General features: G+C 47.2%; 1 protein-coding gene across 1 annotated transcript; it reads left to right on the top strand.

The window, feature by feature from the left end:
- The first annotated feature begins 1,416 nt into the window (after window positions 1-1,416).
- aldh6a1 (aldehyde dehydrogenase 6 family, member A1) lies at window positions 1,417-26,053 on the top strand. The gene is made up of 12 exons (XM_031581661.2): window positions 1,417-1,570; window positions 1,919-1,960; window positions 2,337-2,411; window positions 2,819-2,980; window positions 6,318-6,396; window positions 7,376-7,678; window positions 13,573-13,694; window positions 15,367-15,556; window positions 17,799-17,980; window positions 21,182-21,361; window positions 21,818-21,916; window positions 25,218-26,053. The coding sequence occupies exons 1-12, from the start codon at window positions 1,532-1,534 to the stop codon at window positions 25,320-25,322; spliced, it is 1,578 nt and encodes a 525-aa protein (XP_031437521.1). The 5' UTR covers window positions 1,417-1,531; the 3' UTR covers window positions 25,323-26,053.
- The last annotated feature ends 269 nt before the right edge of the window (window positions 26,054-26,322 follow it).

Below are 26,322 nucleotides of genomic sequence, written 5' to 3'. Positions count from 1 at the left end.
CACTCACAGACTCACAGACTCACAGACTCACACACTCACAGACTCACACACTCACAGACTCACAGACTCGCACACTCGCACACTCACACACTCACAGTCTCACACACTCACAGACTCACACACTCACAGACTCACACACTCACAGACTCACACACTCACAGACTCACAGACTCACACACTCACAGACTCACACACTCACAGACTCACACACTCACAGACTCAGATGTTTCCACTAAATCAGTGCGGCTCAGGGCTGTCCCACTGTCACTGTGAAGAAAGTGCAAATTGTAAAATGCATTTACATTTAGTCATTTAGCAGACACTTTTATCCAAAGCGACATACAAAGGAGAGGACAATCAAGCTACGAGCAATAGAGACCCAGTGTAACAATGAATACTATTTGACATAGTAATATAACATTTAAATAAATAAATAAAAAGTCCCAAAACCACAAGCAGTCCCATTCCTATTTGTAACATGTTGAGCCTTTGCAGTCTCTCGCACTCAATCACCTAGGACGTCAACTAAGTGTGTGACGGTTCAAGGCTTGGGTCTTACAAGGACATTGGGATTGGCAGAAGTGACGGGAGGAGAGAAGGAGAAGGAGAAGGGGAAGAGAGAATCAGGGGCAAGCAGATGGATTCATACATTTATCAGAGTATAAAGCATATTAGCACACATCACATGTGGCATATGTACCTGATATACACATGATTCCCTTGGGAGTACGAACCCGGGTGGTTAGGGTAAAGGGAAGAACCCCTAGAGCAAGCCTGTCTGGACTTACCATCACAGCCTCCACCCCACAGTAGCATCAGAGGTGAGCTGGTTACCATCACACCGCCTCCTCCCCACAGTAGCATCAGAGGTGAGCTGGTTACCATCACACAGCCTCCTCTCCACAGTAGAGCCGGAGGTGAGCGGGTTCATGACAATTTGTAAATCATGACTAAATCCATGTACCACTAGGGATGTTTTCAGTCTAGTCTTAAAGAGGGTGTTCGCCTCAGATGTCTCCTATTGTGCTTTTTGATACTTTTGGAATTGATTTCCGTCACTGTTTTTATACTTTCCCATTTTTGCACTTCAGTATTGTTGACGTTCCCATTGCAATTAAAGCATTTTTGATGCGCACATTGCCGGTTCAGTCAACTGCTTGAAACATCACCTCAAGGGGCGTGTAGTAAGCCTACAGACCACACATGATTGGAAAGTGTGCTATTTCAAGCAGCCAACCACAATATCGTAATGTAGGGAGGTGTGCGATACACCCAATTCATTGGGTAATATAATTTAGTCCCGCCTTAGTAGAGTTTTGAGAGCGTCATTTCGGCACCATTTCACTGATTGATAAACCATAGTAACTGCGCAATTGTTCAACGAATAGGCACCTTGCTTTGTTGTAGATCATGTATTTCATTTCATAAGACTTGACACTAACAAGGGTAGTGTGCAGCAGGTTCTTTGTGGGGTCTTCTGCAGACAAGTCTAGAAACAAACGCACCGTGCAGATATTAAGCCAAAACAAGTATGGCCGTGGCAATTGCAAGAACAGTGTGGAGGAAAAAGGTAACGCCAAGGCGATCGTCGTCAATTACAGATATGCTACTAATCATTACGTTATATACAGCTTCTGCAGACTGCTTCAGCTAGCCGTGAGCGAATCTCCTAGGCTAACGTTAGTTCACTTCTCACGTTCTCCAGGAACTCTTGCATAACATGCAACTTTTCAGGCCAAGTTCCAACAGTAGCAAAGAACAAAGCCTAGAATGTTTCGTTATGAAGAAGTCAACGTTTTTGTCACGAAGTAGTTCCCTACACTATCTCAAGATAAATATTTGCTCTGCTAACCTTAACTTCGTAAACTGTCATAGTATTCACAGTCAATGACTCCTTTGCCTCTTTTCGTTTTTGCAGATCCCCCACCATGTGTGTCGCATGTCCTATTCATCAACAGTGGTAAGACCCTAAATAGACTAAACTTTATACAAATCTCTGACTACATATGACATATCGCCTTTCCACGAGAGAGTGTAGTGTAAACTCCGTGACCTATCGCATAAATACTCCTTCACACACTTCAGATAACAGCTAAGGCCAATCTAAACACTCTACTGTTAATTAGTCAACTGAATATGCATCAGATTTGACTAGTTGCACTACTAGCCTATTACATATATGCACAGCCGTAACCACACAAAGAATGCGACATGTAACTGACTTCAAGAAGGAAGGTCACGGAAGGTGCTAAGCGGTGGGCTGAGTTGGATAATGTAATAGGATTGTTTTGGACTTTCTCCTGAAGACATTTTGTGTGTGCAATTTTTCCACACAGCCTACTACGAAGCTTTTTATCGACGGGAAGTTTGTTGACTCTCAGACTTCAGAATGGCTAGAAATCCACAACCCTGTAAGTAGCACGCTACCACCAATGCCACGTATTTAAAAAAATATATTATTTTCTATATGGAGAGCATGAAGCCAATCAGAATATTGATCTCTGTCAGATGTTGTCTTGTCCTAGTTATTATCTGCCACTTGATCAGGCTGTGTAGGGAATCAAATGTACAACTTAAGGTCCCTTTCTAGACCCAAACTCTGTTAAGACCCCACTTCATGAGAGAAGTGGTCCTTCTCAGCTGTCAAATGGCCAAAGAATGGGGCTTTTGTAGATTACCGCTTTTCTGAAACGGACCGAGCCAAGACGTGGCATTGACCCGTGCCACATCCGGCCCGGGTCTGTTTCCATCACGGCTCCTGTCAGCATTAGCCCTTGCTTACACAGGCACACGTTGTGACCACTTCCTTCCTGTCCAGGCGACCAACGAGGTGATCAGCCGCGTACCGAAGGCCACTCAGGCGGAGATGCTGGCGGCGGCGGACTCCTGCTCCAGGGCCTACGCCTCCTGGTCCGAGACCTCCGTCCTCAGCCGACAGCAGATCTTCCTCCGCTACCAGCAGCTCATCAAGGACAACATCGTAAGGATGGGTTTCATTATTTAGTAAATCCTTCTTTTTCTTCTCCAGGTACATTTAGTATCTTTAAGTCCTTTAGCAGACGTGTTCATCTAGTTTTCCCCAACAGTGCAATCGTAAAACACACTTCAGATTCAGCTGTGGTCAGTGAGATTGACCGTTTGACCTATTCAGCTGTGGTCAGTGAGATTGACCGTTTGACCTATTCAGCTGTGGTCAGTGAGATTGACCGTTTGACCTATTCAGCTGTGGTCAGTGGGATTGACCGTTTGACCTATTCAGCTGTGGTCAGTGGGATTGACCGTTTGACCTATTCAGCTGTGGTCAGTGGGATTGACCGTTTGACCTGCTTGACCCATTCCAGGGTTGCCAAGTCTCTGGCTCCTAGCACTCTGAGACTAACATAGTCTGGTCATGTTCTCATGCTAGCACACCACGCCTGCTATTTCACATTCAGTTGTGCCATGTCAGAATTAGTGTGTGTGTGTGTGTGTGTGTGTGTGTGTGTGTGTGTGTGTGTGTGTGTGTGTGTGTGTGTGTGTGTGTGTGTGTGTGTGTGTGTGTGTGTGTGTGCGCGTGCTCAAGCGGCCATTCAGCCGATTACATTATTATTATTTTTTTTTTTAAATCACTTCCTTGAATGTTCAAGCTGGTCAACAGTAGCCAAGTTTCTAGCCGCATCACTCCTAGATTCTTTCATCAGAAGCCAGGCACTTACATTTGAGATGCAATACAAGCAAACTGCTGACCAATGAAAACATCTGGAAAGTAAAGCGCTCTTGAGCCGAACCCAGAGCCAGAGAGCTGTAGGCAGACTGAGCCGAACCCAGAGCCACAGAGCTGTAGGCAGACTGAGCCGAACCCAGAGCCACAGAGCTGTAGGCAGACTGAGCCGAACCCAGAGCCACAGAGCTGTAGGCAGACTGAGCCGAACCCAGAGCTGTAGGCAGACTGAGCCGAACCCAGAGCCACAGAGCTGCAGGCAGACTGAGCCGAACCCAGAGCCACAGAGCTGCAGGCAGACTGAGCCGAACCCAGAGCCACAGAGCTGTAGGCAGACTGAGCCGAACCCAGAGCTGCAGGCAGACTGAGCCGAACCCAGAGCCACAGAGCTGTAGGCAGACTGAGGAACCTGCCGCCGCGATGTGCAGTGATTCCAGTGGTGAAATGAAAAGTGACACATGCCTGTCTAGTGTCTCATGTCTAGTGTCTCCTGTCTAGTGTCTCCTGTCTCCTGTCTAGTGTCTCCTGTCTAGTGTCTCCTGTCTAGTGTCTCATGTCTAGTGTCTCCTGTCTAGTGTCTCCTGTCTCATGTCTAGTGTCTCATGTCTAGTGTCTCATGTCTAGTGTCTCCTGTCTCATGTCTAGTGTCTCCTGTCTCATGTCTCCTGTCTAGTGTCTCCTGTCTCATGTCTAGTGTCTCATGTCTAGTGTCTCCTGTCTCCTGTCTAGTGTCTCCTGTCTAGTGTCTCCTCTCCTGTCTCCTGTCTAGTGTCTCCTGTCTAGTGTCTCCTGTCTAGTGTCTCCTGTCTCCTGTCTAGTGTCTCCTGTCTCATGTCTAGTGTCTCCTGTCTCCTCTCCTGTCTCGTGTCTAGTGTCTCCTGTCTAGTGTCTCCTGTCTCCTCTCCTGTCTCGTGTCTAGTGTCTCCTGTCTAGTGTCTCCTGTCTCCTGTCTAGTGTCTCCTGTCTCCTGTCTAGTGTCTAGTGTCTCCTGTCTAGTGTCTAGTGTCTCCTGTCTAGTGTCTCCTGTCTAGTGTCTCCTGTCTCCTGTCTAGTGTCTAGTGTCTCCTGTCTCCTCTCCTGACTCCTGTCTCGTGTCTCCTGTAGGCACTGCGCAAACTCTGTACATTGGCTTGGCTTTACCATTTTGTCCGTTGTTAAAAAAAGACCTCTAGACCGGTGAGATTTTAGTAAACGTTCTGGGCATTGGTCATTCATTAGCTCTACAAGCAGAGGCCTAACGAAGCTGAAACTGTAAACGGTTCATGCCAGGAAGTAAAGGTTCTCCCTGCACATGCACTCAAACCCTATCTGATCACGTGCTCATAACCATGTGGACTGTGTGACCTTTGGGCTGCCAGGGTCAAACTACACCATCCCAGTACACCGGGTCTCAGCTCCAAGAGACTGAATCTGTTGTTAATGTTAGTGGGGAACTTCAAAGTTAATCATCTGAATCTGTTGTTGATGTTAGTGGAGAACTTCAAAGTTAATCATCTTGCCATCAATGAGTTCTGTGGACACTCAGACATTCGGTGTATCTGTGCCTAGCGTTATCGCTCGCACCTGAGGGAAGCGTGCAGGTAATCGTTGATCTCTGTGCCGCCAGTGAAGGACACGCGAGGTCCGAAGGACACTGAGAGACTGGGGGAAAAGGGTTTGGGGGAAACACGGTTATGCAACAGAACTGCAGAATCTGGACTGGAATCTCAACCCTGGCCGGAGGACTGAAGTCCAAAAACTGCCACTGCGGTTAAGAGTTCCAGTTGCCTGTTCTGTGCGGCTGGGAGGCTACTTATGGGTAACTGATTAGTGAGGGAGAAATCACTTATGAAGAGGATTTATTGCCCTCACTTTACCAGGGGTTTACTTTTTAATCAGGCACTTGACTAAGCCACCACAAGGTTTTTTCCTTTTGTAATGCAGCCTTTGGCCGAACTGGAACCCTGTTGGAAGTTTGTGATTGAGGATTGGAAGATATAATCCATTATAGTGATCACTATCTAAACAGAGCTATCTTTAATAGCAGCCAAAGCTCTTTAGTTGGGTAGTGACATTTGAAACCTCATTTAGTCCTTGTAACGTTTGCCATGTTTCTTTTTTTATGTTGTTTTAATGTTGTTTTGATGTCCACACTGTTTGCTTATAGTGTACACACCAATACTCACTCAAACGGAACCGCAGGCGGTGTCTCGATATCACATATAGTGTACCTCTGTTCCTTTGCAGTCCATTAATAAATGTGTATTTATTATACATGTGTTAAAGTCTTAAAATCTTTATATTGTTTGTCATTATTTTATAGCTCTAAATCCTTTCTAACTGTATTTAGTGGTCAGCAATACTAAGTGATGCTGATCTGTATCTGCCTTCCATGACCCATGACCTCTGACCTCCATGCTGCGCTGACCTCATGACCTCTGACCTCCACTGGACTTTTGTAACAAAGATGCAGCCATAATATTCAATATCAGCAATGCCTGATAAACTATAATTAAACTTTTAAGACTTTAAGATGAGTATTGGAGTGTGTCTCTGCGTGTCTCTGCGTGTCTCTGTGTGTCTCCGTGTGTCTCTGTGTTCTAGATTAATCAGATGTGTTTGTCTTCCTGTCCTCCAGAAAGAGTTGGCCAAGTCTATCACACTGGAGCAGGGCAAGACTCTGGCTGATGCAGAGGGAGACGTCTTCAGAGGCCTGCGTAAGTCACACTCATCCGCTCACTCACTCACCTGCTCACTCACTCACCTGCGCACTCATTCACCTGCGCACTCATTCACCTGCGCACTCATTCACCTGCGCACTCACTCACCTGCGCACTCACTCACCTGCTCACTCACTCACCTGCTCACTCACTCACCTGCTCACTCACTCACCTGCTCACTCACTCACCTGTTCACTCACTCACCTGTTCACTCACTCACCTGCTCACTCACTCACCTGCTCACTCATTCACCTGCTCACTTCCACCTGCTCACTTTTCCGCTCACTCACTCACCTGCTCACTCTTCTGTTCACTCTTCCACCTGCTCACTCACTCACCTGTTCACTCATATACCTGCTCACTCTTCCACCTGCTCACTCTTCCGTTCACTCTTCCACCTGTTCACTCTTCCACCTGCTCACTCATTCACCTGCGCACTCATTCACCAGCTCACTTTTCCGCCTGCTCACTCTTCCAGTTACTCGTCCGTTCACTCATTCAAATGCTCACTCTTCCACCTGCTCACTCTTCCACCTGCTCACTCTTCCACCTGCTCACTTTTCCACCTTCTCTCTCATTCACCTGCTCACTCATTCACCCGCTCACTTTTCCGCCTGCTCACTTTTCCAGTTACTCGTCCGTTCACTCTTCCGCTTGCTGCTGGTGTGGTGTGGAGTGTGTGGTGTGTGGTGTTGTTCTTGGAGGGTTTCCCCATCCCTGTCATGCAGCTTCAGAGGATGTTCACTAAAGCTGAACTGACACAATTGAGTAGGCAGACATGTTAAGAGAGCTGGGCTAGCACTGAAGTCATGCTGAGCTGTGTGTGTGTGTGTGTGTGTGTGTGTGTGTGTGTGTGTGTGTTTTCTTTTTCTCTTTCTCTTCAAGAGTGCCTTTAGAGAGGGAAAGCTCTATTAATCTGCTGTCCATTAATCTCTCTCTCTCTCTCTCTCTCTCTCTGTCTCTATCCCCCCTTCAGAGGTGGTGGAGCACTGCTGCAGTATCACGTCCCTCATGCTGGGCGAGACGCTGCCCTCCATCACCAAGGACATGGACACCTACACCTACCGGCTGCCCATTGGCGTGTGTGCGGGCATCGCGCCCTTCAACTTCCCTGCCATGATCCCCCTCTGGATGTTCCCCATGGGCATGGTGTGTGGCAACACCTACCTCATGAAGCCCTCGGAGCGTGTGCCCGGCTGTACCATGCTGCTGGCGCGGCTGCTGCAGGACGCCGGGGCGCCCGACGGCACGCTCAACATCATCCACGGGCAGCACGACGGTAAGCGCCGGCACGCACACACTCAACATCATCCACGGGCAGCACGACGGTAAGCGCCCGCACGCACACACACACTCAACATCATCCACGGGCAGCACGACGGTAAGCGCCCGCACGCACGCACGCACACACACACACTCAACATCATCCACGGGCAGCACGACGGTAAGCGCCCGCACGCACACACACACACACGCTCAACATCATCCACGGGCAGCACGACGGTAAGCGCCCGCACGCACACACACACACTCAACATCATCCACGGGCAGCACGACGGTAAGCGCCCGCACGCGCACACACACACACGCTCAACATCATCCACGGGCAGCACGACGGTAAGCGCCCGCACGCACACACACACTCAACATCATCCACGGGCAGCACGACGGTAAGAGAGGGAGAGAATCACGTCTCTCCAAAGCATCACTACAGTGTCCCCAAAGCGCTGCGCGGTCACTTAACGGGGCTTCTGGGAAATGTGTCCATCGAAATGGTCCGTGGGCAGCATGCCAGTAGGCACGAGCTCGAGCACCTCCTGGGGTTGGCATCTTCTCGGAGTGTGTGTGTGTGTGTGTGTGTGTGTGTGTGTGTGTCCAAACGTCCACTTACACAGGGACGAGTGCTCTAAATGAAAGTCGTAGCACAACAGTGTTTTTGTCAAATACATCCATCCATCATCATCATTACCCACGGGCAGTAGGCCAGCAGGCATACACACACACACCCACCCATCACACACACACACACACACACACCCACCCACCCATCTCACACACACCCACCCATCACACACACACACCCATCACACTCACACTCATCACACTTGCGTCTACTTCACGTCATCTGGAAGATGCTTTTTAGGTGTAGCCTCCGCCATCGGTGTATGAATGGGTAGATGTCTGAGGTCAGTGTGTGTGTGTGTGTACATGTCTGAGGTCAATGTGTGTGTGTGTGTACATGTCTGAGGTCAGTGTGTGTGTGTGTGTGTACATGTCTGAGGTCAATGTGTGTGTGTGTGTGTGTGTACATGTCTGAGGTCAGTGTGTGTGTGTACATGTCTGAGGTCAATGTGTGTGTACGTACATGTCTGAGGTTAGTGTGTGTGTGTGTAGATGTCTGAGGTCAGTGTGTGTGTACATGTCTGGGGTCGGTGTGTGTGTGTGTGTGTGTGTAGATGTCTGAGGTCAGTGTGTGTGTGTGTGTGTACATGTCTGGGGTCGGTGTGTGTGTGTGTGTGTGTACATGTCTGAGGTCAGTGTGTGTGTGTACATGTGTGAGGTCGGTGTGTGAATGGGTAGATGTCTGAGGCATTAATCTGTAAAGCGCTTTGAGTGCTCGTGGAGGAGGGAAGTGCTGTATACATGCAGGCCTTTTACCATTAACACACACACACACACACCCATCCCCATCACACTCACACTCACACTCACACACACACACACACACACACACACACACACACACACACACACACACACACACACACACACCCATCCCCATCACACACACACACACCCATCCCCATCACACACACACACACACACACACCCATCCCCATCACACACACACACCCATCCCCATCACACACACACACACACACACACACACACCCATACACCCATCCCCATCACACACACACACACACACCCATCCCCATCACACACACACACACACCCATCCCCATCCCCATCACACATGCACACACACACACCCATCCCCATCACACACACACACCCATCCCATCACACACACACCCATCCCATCACACACACACACCCATCCCCATCCCCATCACACACGCACACACACACACCCATCCCCATCCCACACACACACACACACACATCCCATCCCATCACACACACACACACACACACACCCATCCCCATCACACACACACACCCATCCCCATCACACACACACACACACACACACACACACCCATCCCCATCACACACACACACACACACCCATCCCCATCACACACACACACACACCCATCCCCATCCCCATCACACATGCACACACACACACCCATCCCCATCACACACACACACCCATCCCATCACACACACACCCATCCCATCACACACACACACCCATCCCCATCCCCATCACACACGCACACACACACACCCATCCCCATCCCACACACACACATCCCATCCCATCACACACACACACACGCACACACACACACCCATCCCCATCCCACACACACACACACACACACCCATCCCCATCACACACACACACACACACCCATCCCCATCACACACACACACACACACCCATCCCCATCCCCATCACACACGCACACACACACACCCATCCCCATCCCACACACACACACACACACACACACACACACACATCCCATCCCATCCCATCCCATCCCATCACACACACACACACTCACACACACACACACACCCATCCCCATCACACACACACGCTTTGAGTACTCGTGGAGGTGGGAAGTGCTATATACATGCAGTCCATTTACCATTTCATACAAAGAGACTGATGGGTGAGGCACAACGCAAGCAATTAGCAAGTCAAGGGAATAAAACAATACTGATGGCAAGCAATGGAGAAATATGTTTGGTTAATTATGGTTAAATGGGACATTAGTGGCGGAGTCTCTGATCCCCAGAATGTCATTTTGCAACCATGGTAACTAACGGGGAGAGAGTGTGTTCAAATGATTCTCTTTACAATATTTAGTGATGGTAGTTGTACAGTGCTTTTGGAAAAGATGGACCGCAGATGGTATTAGGGGTGGGGAAAAAAAATCGATTCTTCGATTTCTCTCGATTCTATCTAGAACGATTCTGTCTCGATTCAGAAAAGTTCATAATCGATTTTTTTTTAATAAAATATTTTTTTTTTACACATTAATTTTGTGTTGAAATGCAAGCTGCATCGATTATTGCATTGTTCATAGAAAGTCATAATTGTGACAAGGAAAAACTTTCTCTAATAAAAAAATAAAGGTAATTCATCTGTTGATTTTCTTTAATTATTAAACACAAAGTAGGAAGTGATTTGAGACTCTGAGTAGCAAACTCCAATGTTTTAAAAATTGAGATGCATCGATAATCGTTTTATCGGTTTAGAATTGATAATCGATAATTGGTTTAGAATAGATAATCGATAATCGGTTTAGAATCGAATCGTTGACCTCTGAATCCGAATCGAATCGTGAGGTGCCAAGAGATTCCCACCCCTAGATGGTCTGGTCTGTAAGAGGGACCACAGAGGGACCACAGATGGTCTGGTCTGTAAGATCGCAAACAACTTGATTTTTTTCAATCCCCTCTCTGCATGGCCCTTTGTCTACATGAAGCCATTGAGCAGTGGAGACCTTCATGGCGAGTGGCCCAGACCTGCACTGCATGTGGGTTAGATCGGCCTCAGTGTCTGTCTCTCTGGGGTCCCACGTTAGATCAGTGTCTGTCTCTCTGGTGTGTCTGTCTCTCTGGTGTGTCTGTCTCTCTGGGATGTCTGTCTCTCTGGGGTCCCACGTTGCCATTATAGGGATTCTTTTTTAGAGAGTTACGGGCTACCAGGGAACCCGATACATGATGCTGCTCTTATTGGAGTCATCTCCTCACAGCCGTCTATAGAGAGGATCTGACAGCTGGATTTGCTCTTGTGCTGGGAGCCATTGGAACACAACAACAGCAGCTGTTTGGCTCGGAAGATGACGCGACGAGCAGCTTGTGTTTAATAGTCATGCGTCGGGTCACACACTCCCACACAGCCCAGGATGTCCCCTCGCGCCAGAGACGTTTAACATGATCAACATGCAGACCCCTCTCCGGCGCCAGAGACGTTTATCATGATTAACATGCAGACCTCTTTCCGGTTTAAAACACGTGTGAATGGGACGGTTGAAACGGTTTAAAACACGTGTGAATGAGACGGTTTAAAACATGTGTGAATGGGACAGTTGAAACGGTTTAAAACACGTGTGAATGAGACGGTTTAAAACACGTGTGGATGGGACGGTTGAAACGGTTTAAAACACGTGTGAATGGAACGGTTGAAACGGTTTAAAACACGTGTGAATGGGATGGTTGAAACGGTTTAAAACACGTGTGAATGGGATGGTTGAAACGGTTTAAAACACGTGTGAATGAGACGGTTGAAACGGTTTAAAACACGTGTGGATGGGACGGTTAAAACACGTGTGAATGGAACGGTTGAAACGGTTTAAAACACGTGTGAATGAGATGGTTTAAAACACGTGTGAATGGAACGGTTGAAACGGTTTAAAACACGTGTGAATGAGACGGTTTAAAGCACGTGTGAATGGAACGGTTGAAACGGTTTAAAACACGTGTGGATGGGACGGTTGAAACGGTTTAAAACACGTGTGAATGGGATGGTTGAGACGGTTTAAAACACGTGTGAATGAGATGGTTTAAAACACGCGTGGATGGGACGGTTGAAACGGTTTAAAACACGTGTGGATGGGACGGTTGAGACGGTTTAAAACACGTGTGAATGAGACGGTTTAAAACACGTGTGAATGGGACGGTTGAAACGGTTTAAAGCACGTGTGGATGGGACGGTTGAGAATTGATTGTAGCTTCTCTTTAATCTGTTAAAGATGGCTAGTAAAGGTATGGATTCGTGTGTATAGTTAAAGGTACAGTATGTAGGATTTAGGTGTGTATCTAATAGTGATCTTTTAGCATAAAATAAATATAGTATTTATAATTATGTTAGTTATAAATTAGTGAATAATCACCTGAAATTACAAATTGTGTTTTCGTTCGTTGAGAAAAAGTCCTTCGTATGTACATAGGGAGCGGGCCCTCGTCCATGGAGTCTGTCATGTTGCACCGCCATGTTTCTACAGTAGCCCAGAAAGGACAAACAGAACTGGCACTAGAGAGGACCTTGCGTGTTTTTATGGCACCACACAGCCACTGTAGCTTGTGGTAAGCAGTTGGTTGCAATCTGCAAAGTCGCTAATGTCACTAGATCCTACACACTGTCCATTTAAAGGGGACCTATTCTTTTTTTCCCCTGTTTTTCCCTTTCCTATACTGTGCTTTTTGTGCATGTAAACTGCAAAGTTTCAAAAGCCCAAAGTACATGCCAGAGGGAGTAACTCTCTCTCTCTCACACACACACACACACACACACACACACACACACCAATACAACTTGTAACACCAAGAGAAACCACTTTTATAAGATGCCTAAAATGCCTCGTTGGAATTCTAGCCTTTTCCTTTGTTGCATGATCCCTTAACACAATCCTTATTGTCCAATGACGATGTCATTGCCCGCAGAGCTGACCAATCAGAGCACGCTGGGCTCATCTGGAGGAGCGGGGCCTAAAGACAGGAGATCTAATCTAGTTTTTCAGACAGAGGGTCAATAGAGATGATTGTATTTTTTTGTATGTAAATATGTTCCAGTAGACTCCAAAAATGAAATTATGAATATCAAAAATGAGTGTAACAGGTCCTCTTTAAGTTATTTAAGTTTAGCCTCGTATCCCTCCCATACAGGCGAGGATGTCCCCTCACATTGAGGCACTGTCTCTGTCCTCGCCCATACCACTGACACACTGTCTGTCCTCACCCATACCACTGACATGCTGTCATCGCCCATACCACTGACATGCTGTCATCGCTAGTCTAAGACTCTCGTGGATGACATGGGATGGTTGAAGAGTTAATGTAGTTACTAGTCTTTAATAGACCATACATTAAAGATGACCGGTGAAAATCTGTCATCCAAAGTTAATGTGGATGTTGAGCACTATGTTTGACATGTAGAGTGATTCTTACAATATTTGAGATGTAATTGAGCTCTTGCCTGTGCCACTGGCTGAGCTTTGACCATGAGTGCTCTTGTGTTTCCTGCAGCTGTGAACTTCATCTGTGAACACCCTTCCATCAAGGCCATCAGCTTTGTGGGCTCCAACCAGGCAGGAGAGTACATCTACGAGCAGGGCTCCAAGAACGGCAAGAGGGTGCAGTCCAACATGGTGAGACCCTCTTCTAACAGATACGTTAGCGTTAGCCCCTGCTCAGACAGGTGCATGTAGCGTTAGCCCCTGCTCAGACAGGTGTGTGTAGCGTTAGCCCCTGCTCAGACAGATACGTTAGCGTTAGCCCCTGCTCAGACAGGTGCGTGTAGCATTAGCCCCTGCTCAGACAGATACGTTAGCGTTAGCCCCTGCTCAGACAGCTGCGTGTAGCGTTAGCCCCTGCTCACACAGGTGCGTGTAGCGTTAGCCCCTGCTCAGACAGGTGCGTGTAGCATTAGCCCCTGCTCAGACAGGTGTGTGTGTAGCGTTAGCACCTGCTCAGACAGATGCGTGTAGTGTTAGCCCCTGCTCAGACAGCTGCGTTAGCCCCTGCTCAGACAGGTGTGTGTAGCGTTAGCCCCTGCTCAGACAGGTGTGTGTGTGTAGCGTTAGCCCCTGCTCAGACAGGTGTGTGTGTAGCGTTAGCCCCTGCTCAGACAGGTGTGTGTGTAGCGTTAGCCCCTGCTCAGACAGGTGTGTGTGTAGCGTTAGCCCCTGCTCAGACAGGTGGGTAAGCGTTAGTGCTTGCTCAGACAGGTGCGTGTAGCGTTAGCCCCTGCTCAGACAGGTGCGTGTAGCATTAGCCCCTGCTCAGACAGGTGTGTGTAGCGTTAGCCCCTGCTCAGACAGGTGTGTGTGTAGCGTTAGCCCCTGCTCAGACAGGTGGGTAAGCGTTAGTGCTTGCTCAGACAGGTGGGTAAGCGTTAGCCCCTGCTCAGACAGGTGGGTTAGCGTTAGCCCCTGCTCAGACAGGTGGGTAAGCGTTAGTGCTTGCTCAGACAGGTGGGTAAGCGTTAGCCCCTGCTCAGACAGGTGCGTTAGCGTAGACGATTTTGACATTTACATCTATTCATTTGTCAGATGCTTTTATCCAAAGTGATACAAGTGACATGGCTCAGAACCTTTGATTGTTGAGTGTAATGTTTATAACTGAGTTCAACCTGAAACTTTACTTGGATTCCAGATTTGGAGAGTTTTCAGTATTTATTTATGTTAGGAGTACAGGTGGCAGGCTAAGCCATAACTCTTGTTTGGTGGTTTCCATGATACGACTGAGCGTTTTCTCTGGCTATAAATTGAATCTAGCAAAGTTTGAGAATTTGTCATTCTAGAAATGATTTAATACTCATTAGGTCTGAATCTTTGCCTGTCTGTCAGGAAATGGTTGCAATTATCATAAGTTGTATTAAATATATATATACAGTACCAGTCAAAAGTTTGGACACACCTTCTCATTTTTGGAGAAGTTTTTTTTCTTTACTTTTATTTTTTTCTACATGGTAGATAACACTTTTTTTGTTTAGTACATCATTCCATATGTATTCTTTCGTAGTTTAAATGTCTTCAGTATAAATCTACAATGTAGAAAATAATAAAAGTAAAGAAAACACTTTTAAAGGTGTGTCAAAACTTTTGACTGGTACTGTATATATATTTTTAAATGAATATTTAACATAATCCGCATATCTTTGCTGATGATGTTCAGTACTCTTACCACTGTTTCTGTCAAATCAGCAATTCCAAATCAAATCAAGTTGTATTTCCCTGACCTATATAGCTTATCTTCCCCATGTCCCCCAATGTTTTGTTGACTGATGATATTTGTTCCATTTGGCCACGGTGACCCCAGGGGGCCAAGAACCACGGCGTGGTGATGCCCGACGCCAATAAGGAGAACACGCTGAACCAGCTGGTGGGCGCCGCGTTCGGGGCCGCCGGGCAGCGCTGCATGGCACTCAGCACGGCCATCCTGGTGGGAGAGAGTCGGGACTGGCTCCCCGAGCTGGTGGACCGCGCCAGGAACCTGCGCGTCAATGCAGGTAAACAGTCGTGCACACACAAACACACACACAAACACACGCACACACGCACACACACACACACACACACACGCCAGGAACCTGCGCGTCAATGCAGGTAAACAGTCGTACACACGCACGCTCGCTCAATCTCTGTCCCTCCCTCATACAAAAGTGACACTGGCAGGGCAAGGTAAGCACATGTTTGTACACACACACACGCGCGCGCGCGCTCGCGCTCGCTCAATTTCTGTCCCTCCCTCGTACAAAAAACGTTGTCATGTTTGCACACTCACACAATCTCTCTCCCTCCCTCATACAAAAGTGACACTGAGTGTCAAGGCAGGTAAACGCATGTTTGTACATGTTTGTACACAAACACACACACACACACACACACACACACACACTCCCACTCCCTCATGCTGCACATATAGCGTGGCCTTGCCTAGAGAGCTAATGAATAAAGCCTGTCAGACTTGCTTTCAAAAACCTGAGTATCATGTTTGCACACACACACACACACACACACACACACACACACACACACACACACACACACACATAGAGCTATTGAATAAAGCCTTCCTGTCAGACTTGCTTTCAAAAACCTGATCAACGAGTCTTCCCCTTAAGTGTTGTAGCAATTAGCCCAAATCAAATTACACTCTCTTCCGTGGTCCTGAAGCTCTGTGTTGATTGGCAGGGATTTATCGAGCTGCTATGATCGTTTCCCCTTTACAGAGCCAGGACTGTGTACGACCACCGCTGTTTTTTGAGCGAAGTGGATAGCTAGAAGGTAGCTGAATCCGACTGTATCTTTGTCCAAATGTCAGCCTCGTCACAATTCACTCAAACATTTGGCTATTTAGCAACTCCCTAAAAAAGGTGCATTGAGTCCGCTGTGTTAATGTACCGCAGCATTGAGTCGGCTGTGTTACTGTACCTCAGCATTGAGTCGGCTGTGTTGCTGTACCTCAGCATTGAGTCGGCTGTGTTGCTGTACCTCCAGAAACCGGATTCTGCCTTTTAGTATAAGAAACAGGGAAGTGAGTCAGTGAATTAAAGTATGGAAGTGAGTCAGTGAATTAAGGGTTATGGTAGTGAGTCAGTGAATTAAGGGTTATGGAAGTGAGTCAGTGAATTAAGGGTTATGGTAGTGAGTCAGTGAATTAAGGGTTATGGAAGTGAGTCAGTGAATTAAGGGTTATGGTAGTGAGTCAGTGAATTAAGGGTTATGGTAGTGAGTCAGTGAATTAAGAGTTATGGTAGTGAGTCAGTGAATTAAGGGTTATGGAAGTGAGTGAGTGAATTAAGGGTTATGGTATTATGAAGATGTAAAGTAAGTCAGTTTTTTTTCAGGATCAGAGGTTGTTCTGTCTGGAGACGATGCATACCATGGCAATTTTTTTTTTTAAATAGCTAAAAGCACGCCTCACACTCACACGCGGTCACACTCTCTCACACACACACACTCACATACTAATAATGAGACTAACATTTGCATTTGGTCATAAGCGGCTGCAGAGCCCAGCTTTTAAATCCTGCTGCTGATGAAAGAGGATGCGACATAGCCTATGTGTGTGTGTGTTCATACACTGGGTGTGTGTGTGTGTGTGTGTGTGTGTTCATACCCTGGGTGGCACACAGCAGAATTGCGCTGATTAGTGCTTTCTTCCACCTTGTTAAACAGTCCGCACAGCCAGAAGCCCTAGGGAAGCACTAAAACACACACACACACACACACACACCGCACAGCCAGAAGCCCTAGGGAAGCACTAAAACACACACACACACCGCACAGCCAGAAGCCCTAGGGAAGCACTAAAACACACACACACACACACACACACACACCGCACAGCCAGAAGCCCTAGGGAAGCACTAAAACACACACACACACACACACACACCGCACAGCCAGAAGCCCTAGGGAAGCACTAAAACACACACACACACACACACACACACACACACACACCGCACAGCCAGAAGCCCTAGGGAAGCAAAGACCTTAAATTCAGTGAAGACTTGAAGCAGAGAACTTCAAGAAACTGTAAAAAGTCAGATTTAGACCATTACAAGGTTTAAGGTTGTAGCTGCATGTGACTAGTCAATTGTGTTGTGTGTGTGTGTTGTGTGAGTGTGTGAGTTTGTGATGTATAAAACGGCTTCCAGCAAAATGTACTTAAAGCGGTGCTGCTGAAAGTCTAACACCTGACAGTCAAACATCCGTTTTCCTCTGTCTCTCCCCGGTTGCCAGGTGACCAGCCCGGTGCCGACGTTGGGCCGCTGATCTCGCCCGAGGCCAAGACCCGGGTCAACGGCCTGATCCAGAGCGGGGTGGACGAGGGGGCCAAGCTGCTGCTGGACGGACGCAGTGTGAGGGTGAAGGGCTACGAGAACGGCAACTTCGTGGGCCCCACCATCCTTGGCAACGTCACGGTGAGCGTCCACTCCGGGTTAAACTCATCGTCACGGTGAGCGTCCACTCCTGGTTAAACTCATCGTCACGGTGAGCGTCCACTCCTGGTTAAACTCAACGTCACGGTGAGCGTCCACTCCGGGTTAAACTCATCGTCACGGTGAGCGTCCACTCCGGGTTAAACTCATCGTCACGGTGAGCGTCCACTCCGGGTTAAACTCATCGTCACGGTGAGCGTCCACTCCGGGTTAAACTCATCGTCACGCTGAGGTCCACTCCTGGTTAAACTCATCGTCACGGTGAGCGTCCACTCCGAGTTAAACTCATCGTCACGCTGAGGTCCACTCCTGGTTAAACTCATCGCTTGAAGCGGCAATAATTAGTTGGGTTTTTTTTTTTTTTCTCTCAAGCTAGCGAGCTAACTAGCCAAATGCTGAACAGACTTGCCCTGTCAGCAGCAACAACAGCAGAGCAGTGCTGATGAAAGCTAATTAGCTGATGTATGTTGTGTGTTGTGCTGTAAAAGCTGCTTATATTTTGGTTTTGGGCAGGGCTCACAAAACTAGTGCAGTGCATACGACAGTGGGAACGACAGGTGTGTTTATCATGGCCTGAGTATAGTGGGAACGACAGGTGTGTTTATCATGGCCTGAGTATAGTGGGAACGACAGGTGTGTTTATCATGGCCTGAGTATAGTGGGAAGACAGGTGTGTTTATCATGGCCTGAGTATAGTGGGAAGACAGGTGTGTTTATCATGGCCTGAGTATAGTGGGAAGACAGGTGTGTTTATCAGTGAATAGCCTGAGTATAGTGGGAACGACAGGTGTGTTTATCAGTGAATAGCCTGAGTATAGTGGGAACGACAGGTGTGTTTATCATGGCCTGAGTATAGTGGGAACGACAGGTGTGTTTATCATGGCCTGAGTATAGTGGGAAGACAGGTGTGTTTATCATGGCCTGAGTATAGTGGGAAGACAGGTGTGTTTATCATGGCCTGAGTATAGTGGGAAGACAGGTGTGTTTATCAGTGAATAGCCTGAGTATAGTGGGAACGACAGGTGTGTTTATCAGTGAATAGCCTGAGTATAGTGGGAACGACAGGTGTGTTTATCAGTGAATAGCCTGAGTATAGTGGGAACGACAGGTGTGTTTATCATGGCCTGAGTATAGTGGGAAGACAGGTGTGTTTATCATGGCCTGAGTATAGTGGGAAGACAGGTGTGTTTATCATGGCCTGAGTATAGTGGGAAGACAGGTGTGTTTATCAGTGAATAGCCTGAGTATAGTGGGAACGACAGGTGTGTTTATCAGTGAATAGCCTGAGTATAGTGGGAACGACAGGTGTGTTTATCAGTGAATAGCCTGAGTATAGTGGGAACGACAGGTGTGTTTATCAGTGAATAGCCTGAGTATAGTGGGAACGACAGGTGTGTTTATCATGGCCTGAGTATAGTGAGAACGACAGGTGTGTTTATCAGTCCTTCGCATGACCATATGCTATCAATTCCATTCCATTTATACCGCAAAAAAGTATAATGTGCCTTTAGTTATAAACAAGCCTTTGAGAAGGAAGAGGAGGTTCTTTTATATTTATTCATTTGTTTTTAACTAAAGATCATCTTTCTTAACTTGTTTCAAACATGCATGATTAAGGGCAGTGGAATTGTAATATTTTTGATCCGTTTAATCAAGAGTGCTACTGGTAAAGGTGTGCACAGCAGGCCCGGATACAGGTGTGCAGAGCAGGCCCGGATACAGGACAGAGCAGGCCCGGATACAGGTGTGCAGAGCAGGCCCAGGTAAAGGTGTGCAGAGCACGCCCAGATACAGGACAGAGCAGGCCCAGGTAAAGGTGTGCAGAGCACGCCCAGATACAGGACAGAGTGCGGAAGGCCCCAGGAACAGGGATGAGGGGCGCTCTAAGCTGATGGAGAACGGGAGGAGACCTTTCTCAGTGGAGTGGCTCCCCCTGGTTCAGAGAGGATGGGTGTGTTTCTTGGGCAGTGTGTGCAGCTGTAGTGTGGTTTCCAAAAAAATACAAAAGTTTCATCTCAGGGCTTGTGCAGAAAAAGTTACTGGAGGCGTGACATTTATTTCTTGCTGCATCAGCAGCATCCTCATGGGTGAGCGTGGAAAGAACCCCAGCTGGAGCTTTGGAGTTCACATCTCTCTGGTGAAGAGAGATGGTCCAATTTCAAAGAAAGTTTAAAAAAAAAAAAAAAAAGGTGTCTGAGAGATGAAGCCCTTTCTTTACGTTTCCACGATTGTCTTTCTTACACTGTGGTTATTTTGTAAAGTAGTATTTATTGTTACACTAGGTCTCTATTGCTCGTAGCTTGACTGTTCTCTCCCTTGTACGTCGCTTTGGACAAAAGCGTCTGCTAAATGACTAAATGTAAATGTGATCAGTGATTATTGATTATCTGTGGCCTATCTACAGACTGACACGAAGTGATTAGTGATTATCTGTGGCCTATCTACAGCCTGACATGAAGTGATTATTGCTTATCTGTATCCTATCTACATCCTGACATGAAGTGATTATTGATTATCTGTGGCCTATCTACAGACTGACATGACGTGATCAGTGATTATTGATTATCTGTAGCCTATCTACAGACTGACATGAAGTGATCAGTGATTATTGATTATCTGTGGCCTATCTACAGCCTGACATGAAGTGATCAGTGATTATTGATTATCTGTATCCTATCTACAGACTGACATGAAGTGATCAGTGATTATTGATTATATGTGGCCTATCTACAGACTGACATGAAGTGATTATTGATTATCTGTATCCTATCTACAGACTGACATGAAGTGATTAGTGATTATTGATTATCTACAGACTGACATGAAGTGATTATTGATTATCTACAGACTGACATGAAGTGATTAGTGATTATTGATTATCTACAGACTGACATGAAGTGATTAGTGATTATTGATTATCTACAGACTGACATGAAGTGATTATTGATTATCTACAGACTGACATGAAGTGATTAGTGATTATTGATTATCTACAGACTGACATGAAGTGGTTAGTGATTATTGATTATCTACAGACTGACATGAATGATTATTGATTATCTACAGACTGACATGAAGTGATTAGTGATTATTGATTATCTACAGACTGACATGAAGTGATTAGTGATTATTGATTATCTACAGACTGACATGAAGTGATTATTGATTATTGATTATCTACAGACTGACATGAAGTGCTACACAGAGGAGATCTTCGGGCCGGTTCTGGTGGTGCTGGAGGCTGAGAGTCTGGATGAAGCCATCAGCATGGTCAACAACAATCCCTACGGCAACGGCACCGCCATCTTCACCACCAACGGGGCTACAGCCAGGAAGTACACCAACGAGGTGGACGTGGGTCAGGTGAGAGGAGCACTGCATTCTGGGACCTAGATCAAAACCACTGGGGAGAAACCCATGAAATATACACATTTAAAAATAAATGTATTAAACTATATATATACTGTGTGTGTGTGTGTGTGTGTGTGTGTATATATATATATATATATATATATATATATATATATATATATATATACATATACATATATACATGAATGACCTTAAAGGATGGCAAGTTTCAGTTTGATATAACCCTTTTCCTCAGCTAAAACATCTCATCCTCAAATAGAATATTTAGGTGAAGGCTATAGAAACAATCAACACCATAGTGTACAGTTTGCCAAACTTTTTTAAATGTTTCACACACACTCACACACACACACACACACACACACAAGAGTTGTAGTTTAATAAGGGCATTCAGGCAAGGTGTTGTCTGACAATGAGATGCATCATTGTCATCTTTCCTCTCTGCAGATTGGAGTCAACGTTCCTATTCCAGTTCCTCTCCCCATGTTCTCCTTCACGGGGTCCAGAGGCTCGTTCCGTGGAGACACCAACTTCTACGGCAAGCAGGTGAGAACCTTGGCTGGGACACAGGCAAACACACACACACACACACACACACACACACACACACGGCAAGCAGGTGAGAACCTTGGCTGGGACACAAGCAAACACACACACACACACACACACACACACATGGCAAGCAGGTGAGAACCTTGGCTGGGACACAGGCACACACACACACACACACACACACACACACACACACACACACACACACACACACACGCAAGCAGGTGAGAACCTTGGCTGGGACACAGGCAAACACACACACACACGCAAGCAGGTGAGAACCTTGGCTGGGACACAGGCAAACACACACACACACACACACACACACACACACGCAAGCAGGTGAGAACCTTGGCTGGGACACAGGCAAACACCTACTCGTTCCAACCTATTCAGGATCTCTAAAACACCCTTCAGATATGTTGAAGCCTAGGTGGTAATTCACAGGTGGTGGCAGGGATGGTCGGGTAATGTTGGCCCTGAGGAAGGATGAACATTCTTGGCCTTAATTGAGTCATTCAAACGTCCTCCTGGAATATGGAATAACAGAAAAGCATTGTAATATGAAGTCAGCAAGTAAAGGGTTGCTATGCAACACCTGAAACTTTAAAGTTCTATTTGCGAGAAATATATTTGTTCTTATCGGAAGTCACAAAACGGCAACAAAAACATTACCAAGAGGTGTTTTGGAGGAATGTGTTCTATCGTTTTGGCACGTAACCGTATAATAAGCGGGATAATGTATAGGCGGAAAAGAACTCCCTTCAGGGCGAAACAAGATCTGCATCTGCTCGTCCCGTCAGGAATAATGTTCCTATACTGACCGGCTATACATGATCCCTTACACACATCTTCCTGGAATATGGGCTCCCTCTGAAGCTGTGAGCCCCCTACATCCACCCATCACCCAGTAGAGGCAGCCCCCTGTGGGCATCCCCCCTTCACCCCAGCCTCCCGTGGGCATCCCCCCTTCACCCAGTAGAGGCAGCCCCCTGTGGGCATCCCCCCTTCACCCAGTAGAGGCAGCCCCCTGTGGGCATCCCCCCTTCACCCAGTAGAGGCAGCCCCCTGTGGGCATCCCCCCTTCACCCCAGCCTCCCGTGGGCATCCCCCCTTCACCCAGTAGAGGCAGCCCCCTGTGGGCATCCCCCCTTCACCCAGTAGAGGCAGCCCCCTGTGGGCATCCCCCCTTCACCCAGTAGAGGCAGCCCCCTGTGGGCATCCCCCCTTCACCCAGTAGAGGCAGCTCCGCGTGGGCATCCCCCCTTCACCCCAGCCTCCCGTGGGCATCCCCCCTTCACCCCACCCCCGCCTGGTGGTCGTGATCCTACCAGTGCATGGCAATGATGACCATCCTAACAGACGGATGCTTGCAGCACAGAGGGTGGTCGACAGAATTCAGAGCAGAAATGCTGATGTGTGTGTGTGTGTGTGTGTGTGTGTGTGTGTGTGTGTGTGTGTGTGTGTGTGTGTGTGTGTGTGTGTGTGTGTGTGTGTGTGTGAGGCGCAGAGCTAATCTCACACTGGGCTTTTCTCTCCCGCTTATGTGTTGCGTCTCCTCCTCTTCACTCCTCTCTTCTCTTCTCCCCTCCTCTGGTCTCTCCTCCTCTGGTCTCTCCTCTCTTCTCCCCTCCTCTCCTCTCCCCTCCCCTCCTCTCCTCTCCCCTCCTCTCTTCTCCCATCCTCTCTTCTCCCCTCCCCTCCTCTCCTCTCTTCTCCCCTCCTCTCCTCCCCTCTCCTCTTCTCCCCTCCTCTCTTCTCCTCTCCTCTCCTCTCCTCTCTTCTCCCCTCCTCTCCTCCCCTCTCCTCCTCTCCTCCACTTCTCCTCTCCTCTCCCCTCCTTTCCTCTCCTCTCTTCTCCCCTCCCCTCCTTTCCTCTCCTCCCCTCTCCTCTCCTCTCGTCTGTGAAGCTAAACAGAAAGCCAGATGTAAAACCTGCCATCTGCTCCTTAAAGACGGCCGTTATTGAGAAATGATCATTCTGCCTCTGGCACTTATGAGCTCCTGCTTTGCTGCGTGAGGTTTCTCTGTTGCCCGAGCCCCTACTTTAGGCTCTTGAGTGATCGACTGTCACTGGTTAACGGTTTCTGTTCAATTACTGCGTTCTCAAACCATGTCAGGTTTCCCTCTTCGCACAGTCCTCCATCCACAGCGTGTACAAGTGTACAGGCCTCCATCCACAGCGTGTACAAGTGTACAGACCTCCATCCACAGCGTGTACAAGTGTACAGACCTCCATCCACAGCGTGTACAAGTGTACAGACCTCCATCCACAGCGTGTACAAGTGTACAGACCTCCATCCACAGCGTTCACAGGCCTCCATCCACAGCGTGTACAAGTGTACAGACCTCCATCCACAGCGTTCACAGGCCTCCATCCACAGCGTGTACAAGTGTACAGACCTCCATCCACAGCGTGTACAAGTGTACAGACCTCCATCCACAGCGTGTACAAGTGTACAGACCTCCATCCACAGCGTGTACAAGTGTACAGACCTCCATCCACAGCGTTCACAGGCCTCCATCCACAGCGTGTACAAGTGTACAGACCTCCATCCACAGCGTGTACAAGTGTACAGACCTCCATCCACAGCGTGTACAAGTGTACATTTCTGGTGAAAATGGTGGACTTTTATGGGGGGAGTTTTCCCCTCTGTCATTAGTCATGTGTCAGGTCTCTAAATCAGTCCCTCCAGGATCTCGTGGAATTTTAATTTGTCTTTTTTTCCCAAAATCAAAATGACAGATTCTGTGTAGGTAGGCCATTTTAATGAGAAGTTCTAGATCCAACTAGGTTGTGAATGTCAAGCGAATGCGTAATACCAAGCTAACTTCAGCGCGGTTGTCAATCCATTACACACCTGACACCAAATGAGTGTAACTGCGCCCTAAAATATGCTTTTTGAGGTGTAAACTAAATTATACGACTGAACTTCCTGCTGTCAATCGATTTTTAAAAATGTACTTAATTCATTAATTATTTTTCTTGTTGTCGAGACAGACTGCATACCCTTCTACCACCATCAGGCCAGAAGAAGAAGTTGCCATTTTAACATCAGGGCTTATTTTCAGCCATTTCATGTGCAATTTATGCAGTAAATAAGAATGCATGCAGCTTCGTGGGGAAAATGCAGTAAATTGATCTTGCGTTGAAATAACAAAAACTAGAGGGACAGCTAAATGCTTAGCAGTGTGGCTAGGACCGTCGTATGAACGCCTCAGCTGACCGAACCTTATCTGTGGCAGTGGGTCGTATGAACGCCTCAGCTGACCGAACCTAATCTGTGCTCCACAGGGGATCCAGTTCTACACTCAGATCAAGACGATTACATCGCAGTGGAAGGCAGAGGACGCCACGCTCAAGACTCCCGCTGTTACCATGCCAACAATGGGGCGCTAATGTAGCCTGTGAACAGCCCTCCTTTGTTGTAACTACTGACATGCCTTAAAACTCAAAGAACATGGAACGAAATGCAACGAGTATATGTGTGTGTGCGTGTGTATATGGACATGCAAGTGTGTGTGTGTATATGGACATGCAAGTGTGTGTGTGTGTGTTGGGGGGTGAAGGGGGTGTATTGCGTGTGCGTGTCATCTTGTGGGGATGGTTATGAGTGATGTTGTTAGCAGGTGTCATTGTTTTTGATGCACAGTGGTTGTAATCCACGTCTGCATTTCTTTCCCTGTGGACAGTCATTAGTGCAGTTTGACCTGCTTTGAGTGCTTCACCTAGTCTCTCTGTTGTAGCAGCGCCCCCTTCAGGACATTGAGGAGAATGCACATAATTGTGCGCTCTTCCACAGAAGCACACCGTTTGGATTGGCAAGTGTTCACGCTGTAACTACATGATGACCTCACTGAGCTCTAGGTCTGTCTGAACTGTCCTAAATGTCCCACAGCTAACGTAATGCTGTTCTGATGTTAATGAATGGACTTAACCTTGTAGGCATTATCAACGTGTAGGTTAGACTGTGTGTGAGTGATCTTTTTGTTTTGATTGAATGTTTGTTTGAAAAAATTCAAATGTTTATTAGTGAGAATGAAAAAAACATGTTTTTCTGAGATACCAGCTGCAAATAATGCATGATCAAGTGGCGCTTTGATCCCCAAATAAAACACTTTGTGACGGAATGGAAGATGTATGTTCCCTGTTTTGTGGGTTGTTGTGTCTGAAGTCAAAAGCTATGTCTGGGGTGCGGTTAGAACTGCAGACGTGTGTGTGTGTGTGTGTGTGTGTGTGTGTGTAAATTAGGTGCTAAAAGCAGTCTATGCATAGGGGACTATAAAAGTCAATTTTTCAGGTTTGTGATTTTATTCTTAGGTAATCTCTGAACACCTACACCTTGTCAGATCTCAAGTGGAATTTGATGATTTTGTGGACAAGAATAGTTTAGGCCAGT

The sequence above is a fragment of the Clupea harengus genome, chromosome 15 (assembly GCF_900700415.2).
Source record: "Clupea harengus chromosome 15, Ch_v2.0.2, whole genome shotgun sequence".
NCBI lineage: Eukaryota > Metazoa > Chordata > Actinopteri > Clupeiformes > Clupeidae > Clupea > Clupea harengus.
The sequence above is the reverse complement of the archived record's forward strand: the minus strand, read 5'-3'. Positions and strand labels throughout refer to the sequence as shown.

Bases quoted from the DNA above. Each gene is read 5' to 3' on its own strand.
- aldh6a1 (XM_031581661.2), top strand. From the start codon at position 1,532: ATGGCCGTGGCAATTGCAAGAACAGTGTGGAGGAAAAAG. The intron at 1,571-1,918 runs GTAACGCCAAGG...TCGTTTTTGCAG, and splicing joins GAACAGTGTGGAGGAAAAAG to ATCCCCCACCATGTGTGTCG. The intron at 2,412-2,818 runs GTAAGTAGCACG...CTTCCTGTCCAG, and splicing joins GGCTAGAAATCCACAACCCT to GCGACCAACGAGGTGATCAG.